The sequence below is a fragment of the Sphaerodactylus townsendi genome, linkage group LG04 (genome assembly GCF_021028975.2).
Source record: "Sphaerodactylus townsendi isolate TG3544 linkage group LG04, MPM_Stown_v2.3, whole genome shotgun sequence".
NCBI lineage: Eukaryota > Metazoa > Chordata > Lepidosauria > Squamata > Sphaerodactylidae > Sphaerodactylus > Sphaerodactylus townsendi.
The window spans coordinates 99399424-99426954 of record NC_059428.1 but is presented as its reverse complement, the minus strand read 5'-3'; the positions used below and the strand labels follow the sequence as shown (position 1 = coordinate 99426954).

The 27531-nt window shown below is 43.3% G+C and overlaps 1 protein-coding gene across 1 annotated transcript; it reads left to right on the top strand.

Annotated features, from left to right (window-relative positions):
* The first annotated feature begins 17 nt into the window (after nucleotides 1–17).
* TGFBRAP1 (transforming growth factor beta receptor associated protein 1) lies at nucleotides 18–26480 on the top strand. The gene is made up of 12 exons (XM_048495154.1): nucleotides 18–139; nucleotides 7466–8170; nucleotides 10175–10369; nucleotides 12106–12260; nucleotides 16449–16531; nucleotides 18229–18570; nucleotides 19255–19312; nucleotides 19994–20137; nucleotides 21263–21409; nucleotides 22611–22770; nucleotides 23792–24219; nucleotides 25217–26480. Exons 2-12 carry the CDS (start codon nucleotides 7486–7488, stop codon nucleotides 25403–25405), a joined length of 2586 nt encoding a protein of 861 aa, XP_048351111.1. The 5' UTR covers nucleotides 18–139; nucleotides 7466–7485; the 3' UTR covers nucleotides 25406–26480.
* The last annotated feature ends 1051 nt before the right edge of the window (nucleotides 26481–27531 follow it).

The following is a 27531-nucleotide window of genomic DNA, read 5'->3' as shown; positions in this document are numbered from 1 at the left end:
GGAAGGACCAGGGAGCCGCCCCCGGAGGAAGTATCAGCTGCGCTGGCTTGCAACGGTGGCGGGAGTGTGGCTTGCACGGCCGGGCCTGGAGTGAGTGGCACCGGTGGGCCTCACCTGGACAAGGGAGCTGGCTGAGCAGGTAAGGGTAGAGGGCTGAGCCACCGTCCCTCTTCTGCTGCACCCCGCCCAGCTTTGGCCCGACTCTCTGGCTTCTCTCTCCCCACCAGCTCCGGAGAAGCAGCAGCCTGATGCTCTGCCCACTTGCCTGCATCCATCCCGGGTGGGTGTGGTGGCGTGGCTTGCAGGGGACCGGCACCTACGAATGCTTGGCTTGGTCCGGCCCGGTTTGGATGGGAAAAAAATGGATGCAAAAAAAAAAAGCTAGGTACCCTTCTGTTGGAAGAGTGTGCGGGGGCCTTTAATGGATGTGGGGTGGCTTGGAGAGGGCGGGCGGCTGTCTTGCAGCAGTCGGGGTGTCTGGTGAGGAAATATCCATAACTTTTTAAATTGGCATTATCGGTAAGCGAGGTCTTTGCAATGCTGTTGCTAAGTGGCACAGGATAACGTGCTAGATTGCAAATAACCGACAGCAGGAGAGAAACGGCAGAAGAGCGGGGGAAAGAACTGTGTTTCTAGGGAGGTGGAGGAAGAGCTGATATGATCAGGCCTAGTAACTTGTGTCCGGGGATACATCTCTATGTTATGTGCTACAGCACTCATACGTGTCTTGGTGGTCGAGACAATAAAGTTACAAATGCTGTGACAGCACAGTGTCCAAATAGTGTGTGGTTGCCTGGGACAAACTGAGGTGTTTAAATGGTTTTCTGCAGAACGCTAGAAAGCAGAGGTTTAACCTAGTTTTCTCTATGAAATCTACAATGCAATATGAAAGCCCTTCTAAGCCCATTGGCTTCAGGATCTAGGACTTCACTGCTACTTTTGTATTTACCAAGGAGCACAGTTATGAGAAGACTTGGAACTGGTATATTTGAGACGCACATTTACTATCACAGTCTTAAGACAGAGAGGCAGGCTAGGGATGTCTTTATTAGGAATATTATTCATATCTTGTCTTTATCACCATAAAATGGAATTTAAGGCATCTATTAAGACATGAGATGAGCAAATTGCACACAGCCCCCACAATAACATTTAATAGTATTATAATTGAATAGTATGTTACCACCCTAAAGTCACAAAAATGCAGGAACAGTTAGTCTCCTGCTAATTTCAAAGGGGCTACTGCTTGGGGGGAAAATCCTAATTTTATTGAGGCAAAATGCAAAAATGTAAAAAGCTGTTAATAAATGACCTTTGAGAATTTGAGATGTTCCCTAAAATGTTGCTATTTGCCAATAAAGGCTTGGTGCTGTGCTCCTAAAATGTTGTAATACTTGTGTACCATAGGCTTACATTTTAAAGATTCAATATGTCCTTTGGTTCTGCAGTTTGTTCTAGCACTGAATCTTTATAATGGCTCATGCTGTTATGAACAAACAATATGATCTAAAAGAAGTAGTATTCTGAACGGAGAAATTTCAGTTTTTTGAATAACAGGCATACCATGTTTTGCAATTGTTGATAAACTATTCTGTCACTAGTTTGGGTGTTGTAATAGTTGTGGTTGTGGCTTTATGGTGTGGCATTGTTCATCTTATTTAAGACTGGGTATTATTCTAATGGTAAGCATAATCAGTATCATATAATTTCTTAGAGATACCTGAGTTGATGTCATTTTGGAGAAATACTTTTCAAGTATTTTGTTTGGTATAATGATTAAATTTTAAAAGTGTAAATACCTGAATCTTATTCAGAGTATACTTACAGATATATATCTTTGTAGATATAGAACAGCAGGTTTCTGTGTCCTGAGGTACTTCAGTTATTTCTGATTGGGAACACAGGGAAAGAATAGAAGTTGAAAACAGAAACAATCAACATTGTGGAAAGAAAAGGATTTTTTATTACCTGGATTTACAGTCAACTTTGCATATAATCAGCATTCCAGAATGTGTGCAAAGGCCTTCTGCACATATTTACTAGAAATGACAGTGGGACTTATTTTCATCACAACCAGTAATCAGTGTTTGAAAAACAAATGTGTGTCTAGATCATAGGAGTTAGGATTTTCAGTAAATAAATTAAAGTTTAAACTCTAATGTAGCTTTTTTGGGAGGGAGGGGGGATTTGTACACCTAAATAATTTCAACATATGCAGTCCATAACTTTTTCAAAATTCCTGGAAATGAAATATCAGAATGATAAAGAAATGCTCTTTCATAAATTGATAATGGTTAGGAAGATTCTAGTATTTTCTAGAATAGTGTTTAAAGGATGATAGAAGCTTGACGTGGATCATTTTGTCATGTGCCTTACCATAACAGCAGTGAACCAGGGCTTCCACCTGTATATTTGCAGGGACTGTACAGGTTTGTAGAGAGATCTTAATCTGTGTAAAAACAATAACAACTCAAAGAGGAGAGAGCATGATCGTTGCTTTTTAGGAGCACAGAATGTAGAGAACATTTGAGGACCATTTGAAGGAGGGGAAGAATTTTGGCATTTTTGAGACCTTAGCAACTTAATGTATACTTGAGTGGGGATGAACATTAATAATGGCAGACATCTGCTGACCCTAATTTACCCCCAATAAACTTTTTCCTTTTATGCTATGGGCTTAATTAACCAGGATCAGAGGAATGTATCACTCACCAATGAACTCTTTTAGCTGAGGAGGGTATATACCCGTGGTGGCGAACCTTTGGCACTCCAGATGTTATGGACTGCAATTCCCATCAGCCCCTTCCAGCATGGCCAATTGGCCATGCTAGAAAGGGCTGATGGGAATTGCAGTCTATAACATCTGGAGTGCCAAAGGTTCGCCACCACGGGTATATACACACATATACCCAAGAACCTATAGTATCCTGGAACAGATGAAGTTAGGATTAAGGTGAAGTTAGGATTAAGGTTGTGTGCCTCATCTTCATTTCTTCCTTCCACTCCCCACAAAAAACTATGTGGGGAAAGAAAAAACCCTATATTGCAGTTGTACAGCTAAACATTTTTCTGATCAACACTGAGGGCAGGTATTACAGTATTAAACTCTGAATTCGTAATTGGTTGACTGACCGAACCCAAAGAGTGCTCACCAATAGCTCACCAATGGTGTGGGGACCACGCCTCCCAAAAGTGCCTGCTTCATTGCAGTGTACCCCAGGGGGCCTTATTATGCCCACTCTTGTTTAATATCTACATGCGACCCCTTGCTCAGTTGGTGTGGAGCTTTGGGCTGGTTTGTCATCAATATGCTGATGACACCCAGCTCATTCTGTTGATGGAGGGGAGGGCGGTCTCTGCCCCTGTGGCTCTACAGCATTGTTTGGAGGTGGTCGCTGGTTGGTTGAAGCAGAGCATGTTGAAACTTAATCCATCGGAGATGGAGGTCCTTTGGCTGGGTTGTGGTGGGGGACTTCGGGATTTTCAGCCGCCGATTTTGGGAGGGGTCTCACTGGCCCCTACTTCTTCTACTTGCAGCCTGGGGGTCCACTCTTTCTGTGGAGATTCAGGTGGCCCATGTTACCCACATTGCTTTTTTCATATTCGCCAGGCCCAGTGGCTGGCCCAGATCCAGCCCAGAATTGCACTGGCTTTTTTGGCTGCCGCATCACACTGCCAACTCATGTTCAGTTTGTGGTCTAGTAAGACTCCCAGATTCCTTTCACATGTGCTGTTGTCAAGACAGTATTATCTGTGCATTTCATTTTTTTCTGCCTAAGTGTAGTATCCTACGTTTATCTCTGTTGAAATTCATTTTGTTTGTTTTGGCCCAGCTCTCTAATCTGTCCAGGTCATTTTAAATTTTAACCCTGCCCTCTGGACTATTAGCTGTTTTTCCTAATTTGGTGTCATTTGCAAATTTGGTTAGCATGCCTATTCCATCTATTCCATCATCCAATTCATCATCTATTCCATCATCCAATTCATTAATAAAAATATTGAATAGCATTGGGCCCAGGACAGAACCCTGTGGCACCCCACTAGTCACTTCTCTCCAGGATGAAGATTTATTATTATTATTATTTATTAGATTTCATAGACTGCCCAATCCCCCAAAGGGCTCTGGGCAGCATACAATATCAGTAACAAAACAACAAAATAAACATTAAGCATTAAAATCCCTTAAAATCACAGTAGCAGCATTATCATAAAACCCACATTGATTGATTGATGGTGTCCAATCCAAAGGCCGGGAGGGGAACACCAATGCCAAAAATAGCAAAGATACAATACAGGGATAAGCATAAGAATATAATGGCATAAGAATATAATAGGGGGCATCAAGAGGGGGCAGGCAATCTGCAGCCGACCTCCCCAAAGGCCCGGTGGAACAACTCAGTTTTGCAGGCCCTGCAGAACTCACCAAGGTCCTGCAGGGCCCTAACAGCAGATGGAAGAGTGTTCCACCAGGCAGGGGCTAGGGCCGTAAAAGCCCTGGTCCAGGTAGAGACCAGCCGCATCATTGAGGGGCGAGGGACTACCAGTAAATTAGCCTCCACAGATTGCAGAGGCCTGCTTGGGACATATGGGGTAAGACGGTCATGTAGGTATGAGGGCCTCATGCTGTGAGGGGCCTTAAAGGTTAATACCAACACCTTGAAGATGATTTGGAATTCTACCGGGAGCCAGTACAGGCGGTGCACCCCGGGGGTAATATGATCTCTAAAGGAACCACCAGTAAGAAGTCGAGCCGCCACATTCTGGACCAGCTTCAGTTTCCGGATCAGCCGCAAGGGAAGGCCCACAGAGAGCGAGTTACAATAGTCCAGCCTGGAGGTGGCCGTTGCTTAAATTAGAAAAGTTTATTTACTTCATTTGTATTCTACCTTTTTTCTCTGAGATTCAAGGCGAACTACAAAATTAAAAGCAGTGCATAAAGCCACCACATTTTGTTTAGACATCAGAACTGCAAATCACTTCCCTTAAGGAAGATTCCCTCCATTTTACACATTCTTCAGAATTATAAAGTGGGAACTTTCCTGACCTTGTCAGGCAGGTCTTTCCACCAAGTGGAGGCCACAACAGAGAATGCTCAGGTATAGGCAGTTGTTCGATAGTGAAAGGTTTGATTTTTGTTGGGTTTGAATCATCAGGGTAACACATGTGTGGAAGTGCATTTTCATATTCATTCTGGCCCTACAGTCAGAAATAAGTTATGAAGTGTGTTTTATATATGCTTGTGGTGTGCTGTTTACGTATTGAGAGGTAACAAGTATTGCTGATACCTGTGTGAGTGTAAAGGAAACAGATTTTCTTCTCATTGCCACTATATCCAGTATAGAACCTGCAACACATGTTAAACAAGGAGATAGAACTTTTATCTTTCATTAAGGTAGGAAGTACTGTTGTGCGCTGTTTTCTTCTAGATAGGAAAATCCAGGAAGTGAATGATTGCCCCATTGCTAACAACCTGGATCCAATCTGTGTGGACAGTTTCAGATAACTGAGATACTTATAGTTCTTGAATATTAGAAGGTGCAGAAATCTGGGAAGTCTCTCTTTCTCTTTGTTTTCATGCATGCTTCTCATTTTTTAAATGATCTCAACCAGGGGTTTCCAACTGTTTTGAGCCCATAGGCCCCTTTGGAATTCTGACACAGAATGCAGAGCCCACCACAAAATGTCAGAAGGTCAGGTTATGCATAACTGAAATAGTAACACTTCAATATTTCAGGCAGAAGATCCTTGTGTTGCAGCAGCTACTACTGAAGGTATTTTTTTTAACTGCTCAACCAATGAGACCCCGCAATCCAATCAGAGGACATGCTGGGCGAAGGCTACACCTAACTCTGTCCCCTTTCTAAAAACACTTGGAAAGGTATTGGCAGGTACCATGATGCCATCATGCACCATGTTAGGGAATTCTGATCTAATCAAACCATGGGCAGACCCAACCACTAGCCGGGCACCTACCATGGTTCCGCAGTTGTGCTTGGCCACCACGCCTGATAGCATAAGGAGGTCTATGAAAAGGCCACTCTACCACCATGCAGCCTCTATGGGACTGTTCAAACTTAAGATACTGTTTTTGGTGACTTAAGTCTGAAATGTCTACCACTGGCATAGAGTGGTGAATAGGTAAGAGGGAGCCAACTAAACTTGGCCTCTGCCTGTGAAGGAAAAGAGGGTTTGCCCTAAGCCGGTGCTCTTTTTCCAGTAACATACCAAGAAACAGGGTCCTTGATCCAGATACTCTCAATAGCTGAGTTTTAAAAAAATTATTAAAAAGAAAGGAAAAAAAATACAAACAGGTTTCTCTCAACTCTAGACAGTTCCATGTATCAAAACACAAACACCATGCAGGGGTATCCAACCCAAAGCAGATGGATGAATTTTGTAGAAAGTCTGAATGTCTCTAGCCATGTCAGAGGTTTTTTTTTTTAGCATTTTCTCTTCTCGTCCAGGAAGAGTAAGATGATCCCCCACCCGATCACTCTTGGTAATTAAGACCTATCTGTCAGGTTTTAGAATATGGCCTTGTAAAAACCAATTTCCGTTATGTAAACACAAACACAGTTTACAACTTCAATGAGGGCCAAAAGATTGTATTGTTTATGACCTAAGACCAAGTGGTTGCCATCCAAGATAAATGATCTCGAAGTAAACTTAAAGGAATGAATGCACTTTCTTCACTCTGACACACCTCTGGACCACCCCTGCTGCAGTGATGGAGGTTCAGGGATGCTGATGGCGGCCAGTGCATGGTGCCAGTTTCACCCCCCCCACCGGGGTAAGTGCCCCAGAGAGTGCAAATCCGCCAGCACGGTTGCCTCGTCATTCCCAAAAGCCGATTACCCCCACCCACTCTGGAAGGGACACTAAGACGTTTATGTCCATATTATTTCTGTTAACCTGCTAAAGAGTTATGGGGAACAATTCTAAGTAGATCTACTCAGAGGTAAGTCTCATTTATTCAATGGGTTTATTTTCAGGAAAGTACCTTTAGAGTTAAAGCCATGATGTATAATTAACTTGGGCACATATTAGATAAAAACAGGCAAGAAGTTGCCATAGTTATCAAGTTTTATTGTATACTGGGCAAAAAGTTCAGATAAATGTGTATGATGAACGGGGAATGTGATGCAGTCACTGTGGTGTTTGAGATTGCAAACAGCTCAGTAGCTCAAAGGGGAGGCAGAGTTCGCAATTCATTAATTGCTGGGAATAGCAGCAGCGACTAGTTCGTCATCCGTGGGCAATATGTAGCTGCAGCTTGAGAACAGTAAAGTGAAACTTGTATTGGGCACTGTTTGTGCCTGCCAGAACTTGCATGTTTGGGTTTTTGTTGCTGGAAAGTTCGCCTGTTTTTGGAAATATTACTGAACTGAAGATCTGGACGGATTTATTTTAAATATCCTATTTGTTGTTGCATGTCTGAGTGTAAAAATATTATCTTTTTACTTAGCAGACCATCTGGGAAGCGCAATGAGTGTCAAGGCCTTCAAGCTGGTCCCTGCAGTTGAGCGGGAAATGCTCATGGGTGACAAAGCTCGGATCAACATTGAGTGCATCGAATGCTGTGGAAAGAACCTTTACATTGGAACCAATGACGGTTCCATTTATCACTTCCTCTTGGAAGAAAAGAACTCCCCAGCTGAAAAGACGAGTTTTTCTGTTACCAAACAGCTGCATAAATACCTCAGTGTGAGGAAGGCTGTGGGCGAATTGAAAGCTGCTTCGGCCCTCAACAGGCTCCTGGTGCTTTGCGACAGTACCATCACACTAGTGAACATGATAAACCTAGAACCCGTCCCCACAGGGGCTCGGATCAAGGGGGCGGTGACGTTCACATTGAACGAGAACCCTGTGAGTGGGGACCCGTTCTGTGTTGAGGTGTGTATTGTTTCAGTCAAACGGAGGACTATCCAGCTGTTCTTGGTATATGAAGACAGAGTCCAGATTGTGAAGGAGGTTTTTACTCAAGAGCAGCCATGTGCCGTGGCTGTGGATGGTCACTACTTATGTCTTGCCCTCACTACCCAATACATTATACTGAACTACAATACTGGAGCCTCTCAGGATCTGTTTCCTTACGCCAGTGAAGAGAGACGACCGATTGTGAAAAGAATAGGCAGACAAGAATTCCTGTTGGCCGGACCTGGAGGATTAGGTGAGGCTGAATGCTCATTGCATTTGAAGGGATTTTGTTGGTCCTCATCTGTCCTTGGGGGTGGTGGGGAGGCACTTTTCTTCATAACAGAACAAAGCTTGCTTCAGGCAGGTTTGATCCTTTGTGCAAACGTCTGAGAAGTCCTGACCCACTTCTCAAAGCGTGATATCCCATCTCTGCATGGTGAACAAGCAGAGGAAAAGGGTATTTTTTTGGTAAAATATACTAAGGGCAGTACTCTCTGCTTTGGATCAGGGTGCTGGGCATACTCCATCTCTAGTGTAGTTGACTGTAGGAGGAGTTTTGGAATTTCAAATGCTGCTATCACATGGTTTGCCCAATGACTTAAATTGTGACAAAGAGTTATGCTAGCACATTTCTTTCACAAGAAGATCCTTAAATTTGATACTCTAGGCTGGATTCACTGAAATGACACTGGGATGTATGTGGCACAGACTACTTGGAGCTCCTTGCTGGTGAAGAATTGTATCTTACCGGCTAATTCAGGTCTTCAACAGTAGCCTGTCTATGGTCTGCAGTATCTTCCCACTTGAATTCTGTTTGTAGATTATAGAAATAAAGGTGTCTCTATAAGCAGTGCTATTTGTAAGCATTAATAACAATTTCTGTGTAGAAAACTGGATTGTTTATTGAACTGTACTACCCTGGTGTTTGATTTGTATGATTAAAATTCACATAAGATTTTGAGCTGTCTCTGGAATACGAGCTATGACTCAGTGAGTAAGCAGGCCAGTTACTAGGGTGAGAGTCTACTCTTGTCCTTTCACAGTGCATTAGGAAACTGAACCTGCTGTTGGTTATGGTGAGCATCAGAGGGTGACAACAAACACGGAAAGTTCCCCGTAATCTTCCAGAAGGGTTGAATTGGCTGACAGAAAGGAACCAATCCAGTAAATCAATTCTGACATTTCTTCAATGAGTTGACAAATAATTCATAGTATAAGGTGTAAAAGGAACTTTGATTAAAGTCATCTTAAGAAACTTGTAGCTTGTTTCTGTGCAGGTATTAAATATGCTGTGCAGCTTCACTTATTCTTGTTTTCAACTTCATATTAGTGATTTTGAAATTGATATATAGGATTGAAGAATCTTCTGTTTTTCAGTCTGGTTACATAGGTGATGCTGTCCATTCATTCGTTTGGGGGGTGGGGGAAGTACTTCAATTCATATAGCTTTTTTTCTTTTTGTGTTTAGGACAAGCACATGGTTTGTTTCAGAGTGAAACGGACCACAAATGTTCTTCTAATGGTTAGGAGAGACAGAGTCTTAATAAGTCTTTTGTTTGCTCCTCTTTTACGGTTGTGGTTCTCAAACTTTTTGGAGAAGAACCCTCTTCTAAAGTTACTGTACTTCTCAGGACACCCTTCCAAAGTCCTTCCTCCTTGCCTTGCGAGCCACCTGCAATAGAGTCTCAACCCATGTTTGGGTCTTCATCCACAGTGTGAGAGCCACTTTTGTATGCTACTGGTGGTCTGTCTTTTTTTGGGGGGGGGGGCGGGGGTGCTAGTAACCAGAAATATGCAAAAGAATTTGAAAAAAAGAGATCTTTTCACTCTAACCATGTGGGTTTTATTCCAAGGTATTTTAAAAATAAGAACCAGCTCCGTGTAGTGGTTAAGAGCAAGTGGATTCTAATCTGGAGAACCGGGTTTGATTCCCCACTTCTCCACATGAGCAGCGGACGTTTATCTGGTCAACCAGTTTTGTTTGCCCACTCCTACATTTCAGTTGGGTGACCTTGGACTAGCCACAGTTTGTTCAAAACTCTCTCAGCCCCACCTATCTCACAAAGTGTCTGTTATGGGGAGAGGAAGGGAAAGGAGTTTGTAAGCCTTACATGTAAGCCTTACATGTAAGCCTTTTCTTCTTGGGTTGAGTCTCTGCAATATGTAACCTGATCCATTTAATACTTTGATAGCCAGGTAATCAGCTAGCTGTTTCCTGACAACCTCCTCATTTGTTCTTCCTTTTATAAATTTGCAGGTATGTTTGCAACTGTTGATGGCATTTCCCAGCGTGCTCCTGTCCATTGGTCGGAAAATGTGATTGGGGCTGCCCTCTGCTTTCCTTATGTAGTTGCCCTGGATGAGGAGTTCATCACAGTTCACAGCATGCTGGACCAGCAGCAAAAGCAGACTCTGGCCTTTAAGGAAGGGCATATCCTGCAAGACTTTGAAGGTATGGTCTAGCTAGCCTTGCACTGTGGCATATGGAAAAGGTCTCATTTTTAATCTGGTAACACTAATGAAAATAGACTTGCAATAACGTCTTATGCTGATCTTTTTTTAATAAACAAAACAGAGTTTCACACGTTAATACTACATACTTCAGTCTGCATGGATCATGGAATCATGCCATAAGAATCTTAATTCCTGATTTTTTTTCCTGTATATTTTCGTTAGATCATAAGCGAATTCACCATAAAATAGTGTGCTTGTAATTGTGATATCTTGCTTATTTACACTGCCGTAAGTATTACATAATTTGTGACATAATTTTGTAGATGGTATATGTACTCAGCAAGCCCCATGGTGCAGAGTGGTGAGCTGCTTACAATCTGAGTTTGATGGCAACGAAAGTCAGTTTTAGGGTAGCCAGATCAAATTTGAGTCAGCCTTCCATCCTTCTAAGATTGGTAAAATGAGTGCCTAGCTTGCTGGAGATAAATTATAGACCTCTGGGGAATGCAGTGGTAAACCACCCTGTTATCACAGGGACCAGTCTACAGCGGGTGGCAGTTGGGAAAGATGTTCCTAATACACTGCCACACCACCTCTAGTGGGCTTCCAGCAGCACAATGAGGCAGAAAAAGGGGGAAAACCTGGCTGCTGGAAACTTCCCTAGGGCAGGGGTCTGCAACCTGCGGCTCTCCAGATGTTCATCAGCCCCTGCCAGCCTGGTCACCCCACCTCTGGCTTGCCCTTGCTGTGCCGACGGGACCAGCCGTGCCTTGGGAGTGCTGGCACAGCTCCCAGCCCTGTGTTTGGGCATTCAAGTGTGCTGCAGCATCTTCCCACCACCGTTTTTGCCCCTCTACCAAGGCAAGTGCCCCAGAGAGAGCAAACATGCGGACATGGGCCTGTCCTGCATCCAAGAGATGATTTGGCCGCACCTCCATGTATTGGGCTGATAGTCTGCCTAGTAAATGTCCTGATGTGACATCATCCCATGGGTCAGTAATGACCCCAATGGCTTTATTTATTATGTATTTGGGTTGAGGACAGGATGAGGAGCACTCTATGCTGTACTCAGGACCAATGTCAGAACACCCTGAGATGGGGCTGTTCCCAGGGCTTCTAGTAGGGCCCATTGCCACCAACCTGTTGCCCATGTGCCAGCCTGGCACCTGGTTGTGTGCCCTTCCCCCTGTCCTTTAGCTTGGTGTTCCACCATTTGTTCTTCCTGCCATGTGCACCACCCAGCATCTCATTGAAGGGTGTGCAGGTGATTCAGAGCGGCAATGTGTTTGGCCCTGCTGAGCTTCATGCTGCCCAGTGCCCTTGGAGAAAGGACAGAGGACAACTAGGCAGGTGGGTGGGATCAGACGTCCCTGTGGGGGTGAGGTGGTGGGCAGAGGAGAGCTGGGGAGTCTCTTTGCCCAGGGCCCTTGAAAACCTAAAACTGGCCCTGAATCTACTATAACAGATGTTGAAAGAGTAGGAGGCCCTGTCTTTTGTAGCAAGAAGACATGCACAGCCTTCCTGGTTGGAGGCAGAGTACCATTTCCTGGGACTCCCTCAGACAGAAGCTATCATGGTATTATATTGAATTTGCAGCGGTACATTTTCCGCTTTGGAAATGTTATGCAATTGAGGCATCTCATTAATTTTTGTATTTTAGTTTACCTTGACATTTTGTGTTCTGCTAAGAAATTTAAATTGACATTTTTCTTTCTTTTTTAAAAACAAATCCAGGCAAGGTTATCGTGGCGACCACCAAAGGGGTGTACATCTTGGTGCCACTCCCACTGGAAAAGCAGATCCAGGATCTTTTGGCCAGCCACAGGGTTGAAGAAGCACTGGTGCTGGCGAGGGGAGCTCGAAGAAATATCCCAAAAGAAAAATTTCAGGTCTGTGAAGTGTTATGAAAGATGTGAAAGTGACAAAGTAGGAAGCAAACTGTGACTAATGTGAAGATCTCATTGGAGATGCTTTGGGGAATTGGAGCCCTGAAATGCTGCTAATACAAAAGAGATCCCACACTTAGTATTGCTAGCAAGATGTGCTCTGTTGAGCTGGTTTGTTTAAGAAGCGGGATTGAAGAAATTGGGGAAGGATGAATGACTGGAAGCCGTGTGTGTTATAGTGGGTTAGTGTGTCAGGTTAGGATCTGGGTGATCCAGGCCCAGATTTCTATTTTGCCATGGATGCTTGGGCCAGTTACACACTCTCAACTTGACCTACCTCGCAGGGTGGCGGTGAGGATACAATAGAGGAGAGGAGAACATTGTGAGCAGCTTTGGGTCCCGATGAGGGAGAAAGCAGGGTAGAAATGAAGTAAATGAATTAACTGTCTGTGCTTCATATAGTGCATAGTGATGCTGCTTAGGTGAGAAACTGGCAGAATGGTACTTCAAGTCCCCAAATGTTGATCAAAATTTTGCCATCTGGAAGCCAGTGATTTCAAACAGGCCTTCCTTTTTTTTTGCCATCAAGTTACAGCAGATTCATGGTGACCCTGTAGAGTTTTCAAGGCAAGAGACATCCAGAGGTGGTTTGTATTTGCCTGCCACTGCATCATGATCCTGATGTTGTTCCTTGTTGGTCCCTCATCCAAATACTTGCCATGGTTGAGGCTGAGAGTGTGTGACTGGCCCAAGGTCACCCTGCAAGTTTCCTTGGCAGAGTGGGAATTCAAACCTAGATTTTCCAGATCCTAGTTGGACACCTGAACTATCACACCACTCTAACTACAAGTTCCAGAAATGCTACAAGTTCCAGAATGCTACAAGTTCCAGTAGTGCTACAAGTTCCAGAAATGATAAATATTTATCAGTTGTTCACTGTGCTTCATATACTATATCAGTAATCCTGCAAGGTACACTTATGCTACTGCCTTGCTGTCTGTATCTTTCCTGTGGTTTGGATGTCAACGTTTTTTCTCCAAGTTTCCTTACACCCCCCCCCTTTGTTCTCCATTTGTTAATTTTCTATGGTTTTCCTATTGTCTCTTCTCAAATCACATTCCAAGTGGTTTGAGAAGGCATGGAAAAATGAAAGGAAAACATGGAAAGACAGCAAATGGATAACCAGGATGTCAGGAAATTCAGAGAGAAACTGCTGCAGGCCAGCCCCCAAATTGCAGGAGAGCCTCCTCCGTACAAAAGGACTCTTAATTATAAATGTAAGGTTTACAGCCCCATTCATGAGCTGGGCACCCAGCCGCAGCATTGCAGCCACACTTCACCGCCATCCCCAGAGAGGCTTCCGGGTAGCACAGGGAAATTAGGAAAGTCAAACAGCTTCCTCACCAATGAGGAGCCTCTATGGGCCGCAGTGGACTTAAGGCAGCCAAAAGGCTAACTTAAGTCCTAACTTCAGCCTGCTGACTAACGTCAGCAAAGACTGGGAGAAAGCCGACTGGCATCAGTTCCTTGCCTAACCACGTCCCTGGCCCACCCCCGCTATGTCAGCAGAAGTGCTGGGATGCTGGCGCAGTGTTCAGTGCAGTGTTCCGGGGGGGGGGGGGGGGGGCAGCTGCATGCCGGTGGAATCACCCTTCCACCTGAGTGAGTTCCCTGGGGAGGCAAATCCACCAGAGGTCTATGCACCACTCCCGCAGGCGCATTCACCCACCCCTACCCCCATGGATGAGGTTCTTAGTATAGTGGCTCATGTGAGCCCACAGGGGGTTTGTGATTGAAAGGCAGCTGCCTGCGAGTTCCAGGCTATGCTAAATTGAGAATATTGTGTATTCTTTTAATATTCCTTCGAAGTCTCCAAAACAACAGTACTTGATAAATCCCTTCCATTTGTTAGGTGCTTTGTACTCTTTGAATGTCATTCTTGAACTTTTTATATATGTCAGCTCAGTTTTGGAAATCAGTGTGTGAATTTTTTCCCCAGTATTGTATAAATAAAAACAGCCCAGGACAGCAGTCCCCAACATGATGCCCATGGGCCTGCAAGCACCGTTTTGGGCACTCGCCAAATATTTTCAGGAAGTTCCCTGGGGAGGCCAGGCAGGGTTCTTGTTCAGCAAGGCTTCTGACCGATTATTGAAGATTTGATTGGCTGTGCAGATCTTTTGAAATGGCCACTTTTACAGCAGCTGCCACCACACCGCAAGGACTTGCAGCGTGTCACTAAAGTTAAGCTGTGCCACTCATTTTGTGGCTGGCTTCACCTCCTTTGGCAACCCTTTTGTGGCTGCACCCACTGTGCCATATCAGAATGTCAAATGTGCCTGCAGGCTGATCCCTGATCTTAGAAATGTAACAGAATCTGGTGTATTGCCTATGCAGAAAGGCCTCCTTTTCTGAAATCCTTCTATGCATTAATTAGCTGCCCGATCATAATTATGTTACTTCAGAAACAAATCCCACTAAGTCTGATAAACATCCTTACCAGGAAGCTATCTGAACACTGTAGCATAAAGACACAGCGGATTCTTCAAGGCTATAGTGCCCTCGTGTGGCAACAGCCATTTCTTCCTATAAAACTTTGCAAACGAGAACACTGGACTAGATTGAGGCTCTGCCATGTACAGGCCTCTCCCCTTCCTTCTACAAAAAGATATTTAGGAAGCGTCCATTATGAAGTCAGTCGCTATTTATTGGATTAAAATTATGAGCATGGGGGCAGCCTTATTAACTGTCTTGTCTAGAAATAGTTTAGAATCATAGAGTCCACAAGGGCCCATCAAGTCCAGCCCCTGCCGTGCAAGAACATACAATCAAAGCACTCCTGACATATGATCATCCAGCCTCTGTTTGGAAACTTCCAAAGGAGACTCCACCACACTCAGAGGAAGCGAATTCCACTGTCGAACAGCTCTTACTGTCAGGAAGTTCTTCTGAATCTTTAGGTGGAATCTCTTTTCCTGCACCTTGAATCCATTACTCTGTATCTTAGTCTCCGAGGCAGCAGAAAGCAAGCTTGCTTGCTCCCCTCTTTGACGTGACATCCCTTCAAATATTTAAACATAGCTATCATGTCCCCCCTGAACCTTTGCTTCTCCAGACTAAACATCCCCAGCTCCCTAAGTCTTTTACCATTTTGGTTGCCCTCCTCTGGACACGTTCCAGCTTGTCAACGTCCTTCTTACATTGCAGTGCTCAGAACTGAACATAGTACTCCAGGTGAGGTCTGACCAATGCCGAGTAGAGTGGTACAATTTCTTCCCTTGATTAGACACTATACTCTTACTGATGCATCCCAGAATTGCATTGGTTTCCTTGGCTGCCATATCACACTGCTGATTCATGTTCAGGCCTAATTTGTTATCATATAATAACTGTTTAGAAAAGGTAAAGTCTTATTTTGGAACTGATTATAAAATTACTATGCTAAATGTAGCCCAGATATCTCTTGACTTTTCCACTGAGTTTTGTTCTTCTCTGAACCTGCAAGAGTCTTCATGTAACGAGAGGCAGCGTGATGTAGGGGTCAGGGTGTCAGAATAGGTGCTGAGAAAACCAGGTTGAGATTCCCAATCCATAAAGTTCAATTGGACAACTGTGGACTATCCACACCTACTCAATCTAGCCCACCTAGGTGGTTGTGAACGTAAAATGGGAAAGGGAGAGCAGTAAATTCCTTGGCGGAAGGGCAGAATAAAAACACTCCAGATACTTTCTTCCTTTTTTTTTTTAGAACTGAGAGCACAATTTTTTTCTTAATAAATGCTGATGATGTATCCTTAATTTGATGCAGATTCTTGAGAATAGTGGAACTGAAACCTCAGCAGATGGGAAGTGGAGATATAAAACTAGTTCACTCAAACGTGTTCAAATTAGTTACATAAAGAATGTCCAGATAAAACTTGGGAACATTATTCTACTGTGAATTCACGATGCATCTTTGGTTTGCTTGTAATTTGTGTTCACTTTCTGAGTAATGTCTTCTTCATGGGTGACAGTATTTTGGAATGCACTTCTATGTAAGCAAGAACATGTATACCAAATGTTAAACTTATAGGACACACTGGATTGAGACTACTGAAACACTGAACTGAAATGCTATTGGTGCATGGAATCTATAATATAGTGTTTTTTTTCTGCAAGTAAACATGCCTTTCTTCTGCTTTTCTGTTGCAGGTAATGTACAAACGAATCCTGCAGCAAGCAGGCTTTATACAGTTTGCACAGCTTCAGTTCCTAGAAGCAAAAGAACTTTTCAGGTAATCTTTAGATTTGATTTTTAAAATTTGATTTGGTAGCAGCTTTGTTTTGCAAGCTTCTTGAGCCAGCATTCCGGGTGTGTGTGTGTGTGCGTCTTGTTGGATCTTTGAGCATTCTTTCCCAGTATATTATCTAGGCACGAACTGCCAGTGCTCAGCACCATCGTCCCCTAGGAAAGGGATTAATAGAATGCTCAGAATTAAAATTGTAGCGAATGTGAATGCCGTAATAGTGTTTCTTGCACATTTACCCCGGTCTTTCTGTCCATGCTTTACAATAGATGTTGTATAAATTACATTATCATTTTTAAAAGGCTGTGTGGTTAGAGATTACAAATGAAGAACTTTGGTGCATGTGCCTTATAAATAGCTAGCTTTTGGTTTCTGATCTCTGACCATTTGGCATCCCACACTAAATAAAAACTTTAAGGGCAATAATGGTTAGTTGAATTGTCAGCGCAGCCCCATGAGATCAACAAATGCATATTCTAAATCAGAGAGTTACAAGCTTCAGCACCACCTGTTCAGCACCACCTGTCACCATATTATACCAACGGTTTGTATATTATACCAATGGTTGGTATATTATACCAACATATAATTGGTATGTGCACATATAGAACCCCCCTTCCCATATGTGTCAGTCAAGGACCCTACATTATCTAGTTTACATACATTGGATTTTGTTCCTTTTACATGGCCACTGAACAGACATGCAGGCACTCATGTACATACACACACGGGCTTTTCTGACTATACGCTGACTTTCAAAGCCACTTGAAGTGTTTTGAAATGTTTTTGAAAAAATTGAGCCCAAAAGGGATACGCTCTCTTGTGCGGCAATCCTCTCTTTCTGTCTGACTTTCAGTCGGCTTTTCAGGTTGAGTTTTTGAGTCATTGTTCCTGCTCGTTATGGAGACCCAAGTGGAATTTGCTATGCTGCTGTCCTTGATTAAGTCATGCCTTAGTCTTTGGGCTCCATACAGGGCATGGTAATCGAGTATTCTAATAGAACGGGTTTCCTGAATGTTACTTATATTGTCACATTTCTTATGATTAAGAATTTTTTTTAAAAAAAATTCACTGTTAGGACAGTTTCAGGTGGGTAGCAGTGCTGGTTTGCAGTATTCAAGTCCTGGAGCAGCAGTGGCGTAGTGGTTAAGAGCAGGTGTACTCTAATCTGGAGGAGCCAGGTTTGATTCCCCGTTCTGCTGCTTGAGCTTTGGAGGCTTATCTGGGGAATTCAGATTAGCCTGTGCACTCCAACACATGCCAGCTGGGTGACCTTGGACTAGTCACAGTTCTTCTGAGCTCTCTCAGTCCCACCCATCTCACAGGGTGTTTGTTATGAGGGGGGAAGGGAAAGGAGTTTGTAAGCCCCTTTGAGTCTCCTCACAGGAGAGAAAGGGGGGATATAAATCCAACTCTTCTTCTCTTCTCCTTCAGTGAAATTCCAGAAGCACCTTAAAGACGCTCACAATTTCCAGTGTGTCAGCTTTTGACAGTCAAAACTCCTTTCATCAGATGAAGGTGCTGATGGACTTGAGTTGGGACAGTGTTAGAGTTGCTCAATTGTTTCATAGTTTGCATAAAAAATTTAGCATTCTTTCATGTGTGGGGGTGTGCGTGTGGTGTGTGTGCCTCTTGTATACTTTTTCTTTCTCTTTGCTTCATTTAGTTTGACACTGTAATTGCAGAAGCGGCCAGCTTGACGTCCGGGAGCTGATCTCTCTCTATCCCTTCCTGTTGCCTGCTTCCTCTTCCTTCATTCGGTCTCATCCTCCTCTCCACGAATATGCGGACTTAAACCAGCTGACCCAAGGGGACCAGGAGAAGATGTCGAAATGCAAACGATTCCTTATGAGCTACTTGAACGAAGTGCGCACCACTGATGTTGCGAATGGCTACAAGGAAGATGTTGACACAGCTTTACTGAAACTCTATGCAGAAGCCAATCATGAGAACCTTCTAGACTTGCTGGCCTCAGAGAATTTCTGTCTTCTCACAGATAGCGCAGTGTGGCTGGAAAAGCACAAAAAGTAAGCATTCTGCCAACATCAGTGATCCTTGAAACCTCAGAGAATTTTATGACCCTGGCAGCTATTTGGTGGTTGGCCGTTCCTCCCCATAACACAAATTTTGGTAGACATTTTACATTCATTTCCCACTGCATGTTCTCCAGATCAAAAAGTGCCTACTGGCTCAACAAGATTGGGGTCCCTGGCCTACATTGGGTTTTCTGTTGGTGAAAAGAAGACCACTTGAAAGGGCTACATTGGGAATTATGGGATCTGTATGGTTATTGGACCTGTATGGTTATGGGACCTGTATGGTTATGGGAATTATGGGACCTGTAGGAAGTGGATAAGAGTGGGAATTGGACAAGATTGAGAGGAAAAGCTTGCTGGATCCAACTCCTGATATATTTCCTGCCCTTAGAATCTCAAGAACCAGTGCAGTATTGTGATTAGAGTGTCTGGCTAGGATTTGGGGATCCTCACTTTGCCAGGGAGGCTTTCAAGATAGTCTTGGGCCGGCAACGTATTCTGTGACTAACTTGGCTCACAGGAATGTTGTGAGAATAAAAGAGGAGAGAAGAATGATCTAAGGCCCTTTGGATCTCTGTTGATTAGGATATGAAGTATATAAATCACATTTATTTTACACTTGATGAACGCTAAACAGTAATTCTTGGTATTTGCTGTTTCATGTCACTTTTATAGATTTTTTGCACTTGGACTCCTGTATCATTCCAATGGTCAAGATGCAGCAGCGCTACAGGTTAGACTGAACCCACTTTTCTCTTAACTCAAAGCATCGTATTATTGTCTGCCAACACACATGAATACATGTTTTTGAAGGTATTCCAAGAAGGTTTAGGGCATGAAAATCTAAATGTCAGGGGAAAGCCATTCTGTCTTGACTCTTATTGTATGTGTTTTCTGTTTAACCAGAATTGCAACAGCTAAAGGCTTTAACTTCTGAGTAAGCTGTGTGGAGGCAATAGCGTATGTATACTGGAATTAAAATGGGGTTAGTCAGTATGCTCAGTAGGCAAGGCATAAAAAGGAGCAGTGTCATCCCACCCCCAGTGTCCCCATCCCACCCCCAAAACGTTTAGGGACACTAGCTAACAATTCAGAGCAGAGAAACGTGCACTGTTGGGATGACACAACTTGGGTCAGGGTCTCTAAACTTTGAAGGGGATGCATGTTTACCACATACTGAATGTAACATTCACGTCTCTTTGAATAGTTCTATTGCTGGCACAAAGGGAGTAACTACCTTTAGCCATTGAATAGCAACCAGAAAATGCTTTCCGTTGGCTTCTGCCAAGTCAGTGAGGGGTGGGGTAAACAGGTTGATTGTCAAATCTGGGGGGAAATAATGTTGTACATGTGCATGTAAAGGATGTGAATTGTCACAGACCCGGTTCTGACACCTTTTCTTTTCCTCTTTCAGTTATGGGTAAAAATTGTCAATGGAGACATTCAGGATTCCACACGCAAAGACCTCTACGAGTACATAGTAGACTTCCTTACTTCCTGCTCAGATCATGAATTGGTCTGGAAGTATGCCGAATGGCTTTTACAGAAAAGTGAGGAGGTTGGTGGCTGGACTCTTTCGACAAATAGTTTTGAAACCACTGTTACTTGGACGCTTGATGCAAAATGGCTGGTTCTCCTTTTGTTTCTTGAACATTTCAGCCCATATCAGTCCATATCCATACACAGTTGTCTGAACAGAAGTGCAGTAATAATGAAAAACCAGATGTGGAATAACACAGTTAGCAGGATGCTCAATAAGTGGGGGGGGGGGGGATTTGTGGAATGATGGCCCACAAAAGAAGCCATAGCAGAATGGGTGGGCAGAGCTGCTTTGCCCCCCTCCGCTGTCATTCATTCTTTGGATCTTGCAGAGTTCTGTGGAAATTAAGGCTGATGTTCAAACCAGCTGTCTGCATGCTCTGGTTTTTAATGCTGTGCTTAACCTTTGCCAAAAATATTTTTCCCTAGCACTCAAAATACTGACTTGTAGTTGCTATCCCCAGAGTATTTATGTTGTGATCAGTGTGTAGCATGAGGTGTTTCAGTTGATCCAGCAGTCCATTTGGTATTGTATGTCACTGATTGTCAAGCTTCCTTGTCTGATGCTGCCCTGAGACTTTTCCTCCCAGTTTTATACTTTCAAGTGGCGCTGGATGATTCCCATCCACCCAATTCCTTAAGAGACAAATATCAACATAATTGTATCTCTTGCCTTGCCCTCCCGCTCAAACACCCGTTATGTAAAGACGGGATTTTATACTTCTTTCCTAATCTGAGAAGTAAATTGCAGGTAGCCCCTAGGATCCATTTTTAGTCATTAGAGAACAACTAGAACAGGTGCATGTGTATCTACACTCTAAATCCACTATACCACACAGTTATGAGTGTCTGTCAGGCTAGGACCATGGTTCTTCACTTAACCATACAACTCACCAAATGATTATGAGCCCAGCACATTCTCTCAGCCAACCTCACAGTTTTTGAGAGGTTAAAGGTCGAGGGGGGAAGAACCATAGATTCCATCCTGAGCTGCCAGGGCAGGATAAAAAGTGATGAATAACGAATCCCTTTGGCATATTGAGAAATGTGAGACACGAGTCATAACCATCACCTTGAGCGTGAGAGTAAGACTGGTTATTTATACAAATATGGTCCTTGATTTCTGGAATGTGTCTTGTTCTAGATCGGCGTGCATGTTTTCACTAGAAGGCCGCAGGAAGAAGAACAGGAGAACAGCTTTAATCCTGATGATGTCATGAGCTGCCTTAACAAATACCCCAAATCGCTAGTAAAATATTTAGAGTTTTTAGTTCTAGAAAGAAGAATACAGGTAATTATTGTTAAAAATCGGTGGTTTCTGTAGATGTTAGTGTGTGGAGCCTTCATACGGATCTGATATTCTAAGTTACTCAAATACCCAGTTGTACTCTAGGCTACAAAGATGCTGTGGCAAACCAGGAAGTTTATGGCTGCTCCTGTCTCCTCCTGCTTATCTCCTCTAACTCTCCGTACCCTTGTTAGTAAAGGGAGCAGGCTGGCCCACAGATGTTGTACACGCACAGCGAAGAAGAATGGCTCTTGTCACTTATTTGCTCTCAAATCCTGACACCTGTCCTGGTATCAGTTGCTGTGGCACAGGCTGAAGGGTAAATTGCTAAAGTAGGCCTATCCCATTCCCTGGTTGACTCTTCGTAGCCCTGAAACTCCTGCAACTGGACAAGGGTGGTCTTTGAGTTGGGATCCACACAGTGCAGTGTGCAAGTGGAAACATAAATGGGCTTGTGCAAGATCTAGCACTTCCCTCCCTGTACCTTGTGCTCCTCATAGATTGCTTGCACATGTAGAAAAACAACTTGGGATATACTTTGCTTGACTTAGCACAAGAAAGCTAACATGAGAGTTTTTTTCATGTATCTGCTTGTGCAAGGAAGCTAGTTCGTGCAGAAATCTCCAGGTGGATCCAAGCCAGTGACCCACTTCCTCTACATATTACCTTTCATGTTGCTATGCATGTTAAATGGTTGAGTCTAAGCAGCGAATGGCAAGGGAAGAGAGCTCCCAAGTTTTACTCACCTTCCAGAACTTCAAACTCTTCAGAATAACTTTATTGCTATAACATTGGCCTTGTCAAGTCACTGAATTTTGAATAGTTAAAACACAAATAGGTCAAGGTTTCAAAATGTGGTGCCATAAAAGTTACAAAAGTTAAAAGGAACAGAATTCGTGTTTGCCCACTCATCTTAAAGCGAATATTATTTTGGAAAGCAGAGAAAATTTATTTAATTGCTCTGGTACTTCCCCATCATGACAATATCTGGAGAAAGCTACGTCGGTGGAGTTTTCTCTCTTCCATACTTGTGAGGGATAGTAGCTCAGTCAGAGCAAAATGGCCTATATCTTGCACAAGTTATCACTTTGTTAATGAATTTCTTAACTTGGTTATGTGTCATAAGTATTCATGTTCTTGACTTTATTTGTGACGTTACTTTTGGAAATCTGGAATTGATGTATCATCTGTTTCATACCGGCAGAAGGAAAAGTACCATTCTCACCTAGTGGTGCTGTACCTGGAGAAAGTGCTAGCCCTGAAATCTCTCGGGTCAGAAAGAAACGAGGAACTGGTTGAAACACAGGCAAAGTTGCAGAGTCTCCTGCGGCAGTCTGACCTCTATAGGACTCACTTTATTTTAGGTAGGACAACTAACATTGCTAATCTCAGTTTTTACCTGCTGTGTATAGAAGTGGAATGGAAAAAAAAGAATCTGCAGGCCAGGTAGCAGTGGGATAATTTCAAATGGCTTATGCTGATACTCTTTTCTGCTCCATTTTAGCTGATTGCAGTTTTAAAGTGATCAACATACTGGTGAATCTGGCAGTTCCCTATTCAATGTGGGCTTGGTGGCTACTACCAAACAATAATTATCTGCCTGAATCCCACAGTCCCTTCCTTTCTTTACTGAAATGGAAGGCCAGTGGGAGTTGGGCATATTACATGATGTGTCTTGGCAGCAAACCCATAGTTCTGCATCTGCATCTGATTACGCAGAGGTGACTGCGATTTCTCCCGATACCAAGGCTTTTCTTGTCATGGGAAAATTTTCCCAGATGCTTTTTTCTCTGCTGCTCCTGGTGACCTGTAGTGCAAAACTGAGAAGTGCAAAGGGGTGTGTATGTGTGGAGGGGGGCCTGGCAAGCACTTTGTCAGTGTACAGACTGAAGCGTTTTCTGCTTATGTCATGAGATGTGTCAGTCCTGCTTGCATTTATCCCTGTGCAAGAACTGGGTCATTACTGACCCACGGGATGGTGTCATATCACAACGTTCACTAGGCAGTCTGTGTTTGTGATGTGGTTTGCCATTTCCTTTCCCAGTCATCTACATTTTACTCCCAGCTAGCTAGGTACTCATTTTACCAACCTAAAGCTGAGTCAACCTTGAACCAGCTACCTGAAACCAACTTCTGTTGGGATTGAACTCAGGTCGTGAGCAAAGCTTTGTCTGATGTACTGCAGCTTACCACACTGAGCCACAAGGCCCTTAACATTATTTCCAAAATTCTACATGCAACTTACCAACCATCAACAAGTGGGGAAAACCTTTTTCACAAGGGTTGTTCTTTTATGTATGATGGTTGGCGCATGAGAAATGTTTAATGTTGGCTTGTTTCTTGCATTGCCAAAGACTTTGCTCAAATTATGTTTGCATTTGGCAGATAAAATCAGTGGCTCAGATCTTCATATGGAGCGTGCAATATTGTATGGGAAACTGGAAGAGCATGACAAAGCCTTACATATCCTTGTCCATGTGCTGAAGGACTTTGCTGCCGCTGAGGACTACTGTATGTGGAATTCTGAGAACATTCCTTACCGACGGAAGTTGTTCCATATGCTGCTTTCGGCGTATCTAAATTCCAGCACATCAGAACACGAACTGGTCATGGCTGCTGTGGATCTCCTGAACAGTCATCCGTCTGATTTTGATGCTGCCCTCGTTTTGCAGCTTCTCCCCGATAGCTGGTCAGTGCAGCTTCTCTCCTCCTTTCTGTCTGGAGCCATGAGGGAAAGTGTCCATGCTCAGAGAACGTCTCAGATTGCACTGGGCTTAGCAAAAGCTGAGAACTTAACTTACAAGCTTGAGAAGGTGAGCAATGCCAGTTTGTCCATTTGTGTGAGTGTGCTGAAAACTTTTAGTGGTCCCCGTGGACTTTTGGTGTCCTGATGAAAAGAACCATGTTCCAGTTTTTCTTAGTGCATATGCATACAATAATCTTCTTTCTTCTGTTGCATATTATGAATGCAAAAAAAGGCAAATGCAATACGGTGGTTCATGAAGAGAGTCAGTATACTACAATGGGCTAGTCGTTTGGGTAGTTTACAGCTTAACCACAAAAGTGTGAAAAATAGGATGTGGTGCAGACCTCAGTATCCAGTAGTCAGTTTTTGTACACAGCATGGAAAGAGGCTCAATCTTGGATCCCCTGTTGCTGCTTTCATGTTGTCTGCAAAGTGGCACTGAGATTTAGACTGCAGAAGAAATTTTCAGTAACACATAAAACGGACCTTGGTTGGACATGTATTAGAATAAGCAGCTTCCATGCAATTCACAGCTTCCAGCACACCCCTGCCGTCTGACAGTTGCTGTGTCTTTGCTGTTAATGCTTATCTAGCCCCCTCCTTTAGGCCCCTACCTTAAATCTCTCTCTTGATGACCTATTGTTGCTCTGCAAAAAAAAGAAAAAAGCCCAGGTGATTTGAATATTTGTTTTCTGGTGCTTGTAATAATACTTCAGTAATACTGACACATACCATAAATATACCTGTTCACTGATTTTCTGTAAATTAAATCTGCCAGCATGGGGCAGTAGTTAAGAGTGGTGGGCTCTAATGTGGAAAACTGGGTTTGTTTCCACACTCCTTCACATGAAGCCTGTCGGGTCGCCTTGGACTAGTCACAGTTCTCTCAGAACTCTCTCATCCCCTCCTACCTCACAAGGTGTGTGGTGCAGGGAAGGAAAGGAGTTTGTAAACTCCACTGAAACTTCTTACAATTGAGAAAAGTCTGCTAAGCTGTATGGCCACATTGGTTCATAAATGGATTAGCAGTGAATTTTTTTGTTTGTTTTTCTCCTGCCTTATAGGTAAAAGTAAAAGGAAACACCACTGTTCTCTCAGACAGAAAACTCTGCCAGGTGTGTCAAACTCCTTTCTGTGAGCCTGCCTTTGTCAGGTATCCGAATGGCAGCGTGGTTCATACCCACTGTGCTGCAAACAGACTTGTAACTTCGAACACAAACCACCCCTTCTCCGACCCCAGCAGGAGGACATGAAATGTACTCAGAAGGGTACCAGAGTGTTGTTGTGGTTGTTCTTTGGGGGAAACCAGAGAGAACTATCTGGATAAAGAACAAGCAGCAAGCGGAAAAGAAGAGATTGCCCTGAGGAATAACAAGAAGACTTGAGTCAATGTGAAACAGGGCCACTTAACCTCCTCATCCTGTTTGTGAATGTAGCTGGCACAAAAAATTGCAAATTTGTTTTTATCCCATAATAAACAAATGCAGTAAAGATGCTAGGGAGGGAAAGGGAGCCAAAATACCTTTTTAAATGAAACATTGCACTGCACTTGGTGATCAGCTGGCCTTGGGAGAAGAGGGGCTAATGAGGAAAGATACCTTTTCACCACCTAGATGATTTTTTTGGTCCTGTCTCTTGAATAAATGGCATGAAGCAGCACTTTCCTGACAGCAGAGCAGACCCACAGTATGGATTTAAATTTTACCTAGCAGATAGCATCACGGACTTGTTCTGTGCTCTTCATACTGTTGAAGTTTTATGCACTTTGAGCCTTTGTACTCCTTCCATCTCTGCTGTTTAATACGGTCCATATGAAAGCATTGGCTTCGTGGTAATTCCTGCTTGTTTGGGAAGTTAAAGGGAGCCAGGCAATGGCAGTCCCAGGGCGTGAAGAGGCCTACAGCTTTTTTCTGACACTGATCACAAGAAAGCCACCCGGATTCAGAGTCCTGCTATATGGAACCATTAACCATTGTGGGGGAGGGTTAGGGTTGAAAGATGAGGCTTTAATAAATTGAAGGGTTTATTTATTATCATACAGGTGTTCTGTAAATACAGTTGAATGAAATGGTTTTATATCTCAGAAGTTCTCTAGAGCAAAAATATGTAACCGGTGATTCCAGGTATAACTTTTGGTGTAGGTTCTACATCTGACAACACAATTCATAATTTCCTGCAAGGGGAAAAAAAGGTGCCTCTGACCTGCTTTGCAGGAATAAACCTTGGTTCACAAAAAGGGGGGTGAGGGTGCAGTAAAAGTATCAGTAATTGCATCCTGAAGTGCTGATAAGCTTGATCATACTTAATAAATGCTCTGTGGATTCTAAAGCGGTGTGCTCAGCTCCTACATTTTTCCTAAATAAACAAAAACATGGATTCATATTTTATATTCAGACTGCTAAGAAAGGGAGGGGGTGTTTCCAATTGAGTATACCTTTCAAGGATGCCAAATGCCAGTATTTTGGCCTTGGAATGACATGACCAAGGTTAAGAAGCATCCTGGAGTCTTAACAGTTGTCGTCAGCTGCCATTTCCTCTTCAGAGTTAGGAAATCCAATTGGTTGCTTTCAGTTTTCTTTTTTCACATGGCCAATGATAGAGGTTGCAAGCCTCTTCATGTCCTCCCAAATAAATACCAACACTTTCTTTCATTTGCCTCTGTATATATTTGATTTGATTATTCCAGAGAAACAGGATGCAAAGTTCGTGGCTTCTACTATCGATGCCTTGTATTGTTGTATTGTTTTCAGAACAAATCATATTCAGGCAGAAGTTTTTTGTAGAAAAATGGGGAAGAGACAAGAAGAGACTGTTTTGGCTTTTTGAATAGTAGGTAACGTGAGGGCGCACCACCCTCCAAAGAGCAGTACACAACCAAAGCATCCCCCTCCCCTTGTAAAGCCATTTCAACCTAGTTGCATGATACCCATGGTGTTAGCAATTCTGTATATGGGTAGTGTAATGTAATAGAGAGTTGGAGCAGAGAGTTTCAAGTTCAACTTCTTTCTAAGCTTAATGTAGTTCCTGGGCTTTGTATGAGGATACAATTGGATAGGCTAATAACTGCCACTTTGATTTCCTTGGGGCATGTTTCCTGCACCCCTTACTAATTTGCACAGAGTATCTGTCGGATAAAAATAAAACTAATTTACGGCAGGGATTAAGTGTTCCATATTCCTTTGCAGATTAGGGAGGATGCAGCACTGATGGACCTGCAAGAATACTTGGTACTGATTCCAGGGATGTAGGTAAGGGGTGGGGTGGGGGGGTCCTTGGGTTCAAACTCCTCCCATTTCATGTCTGGCTTGCTTGAAACAACGCATGAAATGGAACAGCTGGAAAGCCCTCAGTCGCCAAACCCACCCCATAAAAAATCTAT

What these genes read in the sequence shown, in the direction of transcription:
- TGFBRAP1 (XM_048495154.1), top strand. Translation starts at nt 7,486, where the DNA reads ATGAGTGTCAAGGCCTTCAAGCTGGTCCCTGCAGTTGAGCGGGAAATG. An exon ending in TATCCTGCAAGACTTTGAAG is followed by an intron (nt 10,370 to 12,105) that starts GTATGGTCTAGC and finishes AAACAAATCCAG; the next exon opens with GCAAGGTTATCGTGGCGACC. An exon ending in GAAGCAAAAGAACTTTTCAG is followed by an intron (nt 16,532 to 18,228) that starts GTAATCTTTAGA and finishes CTGTAATTGCAG; the next exon opens with AAGCGGCCAGCTTGACGTCC.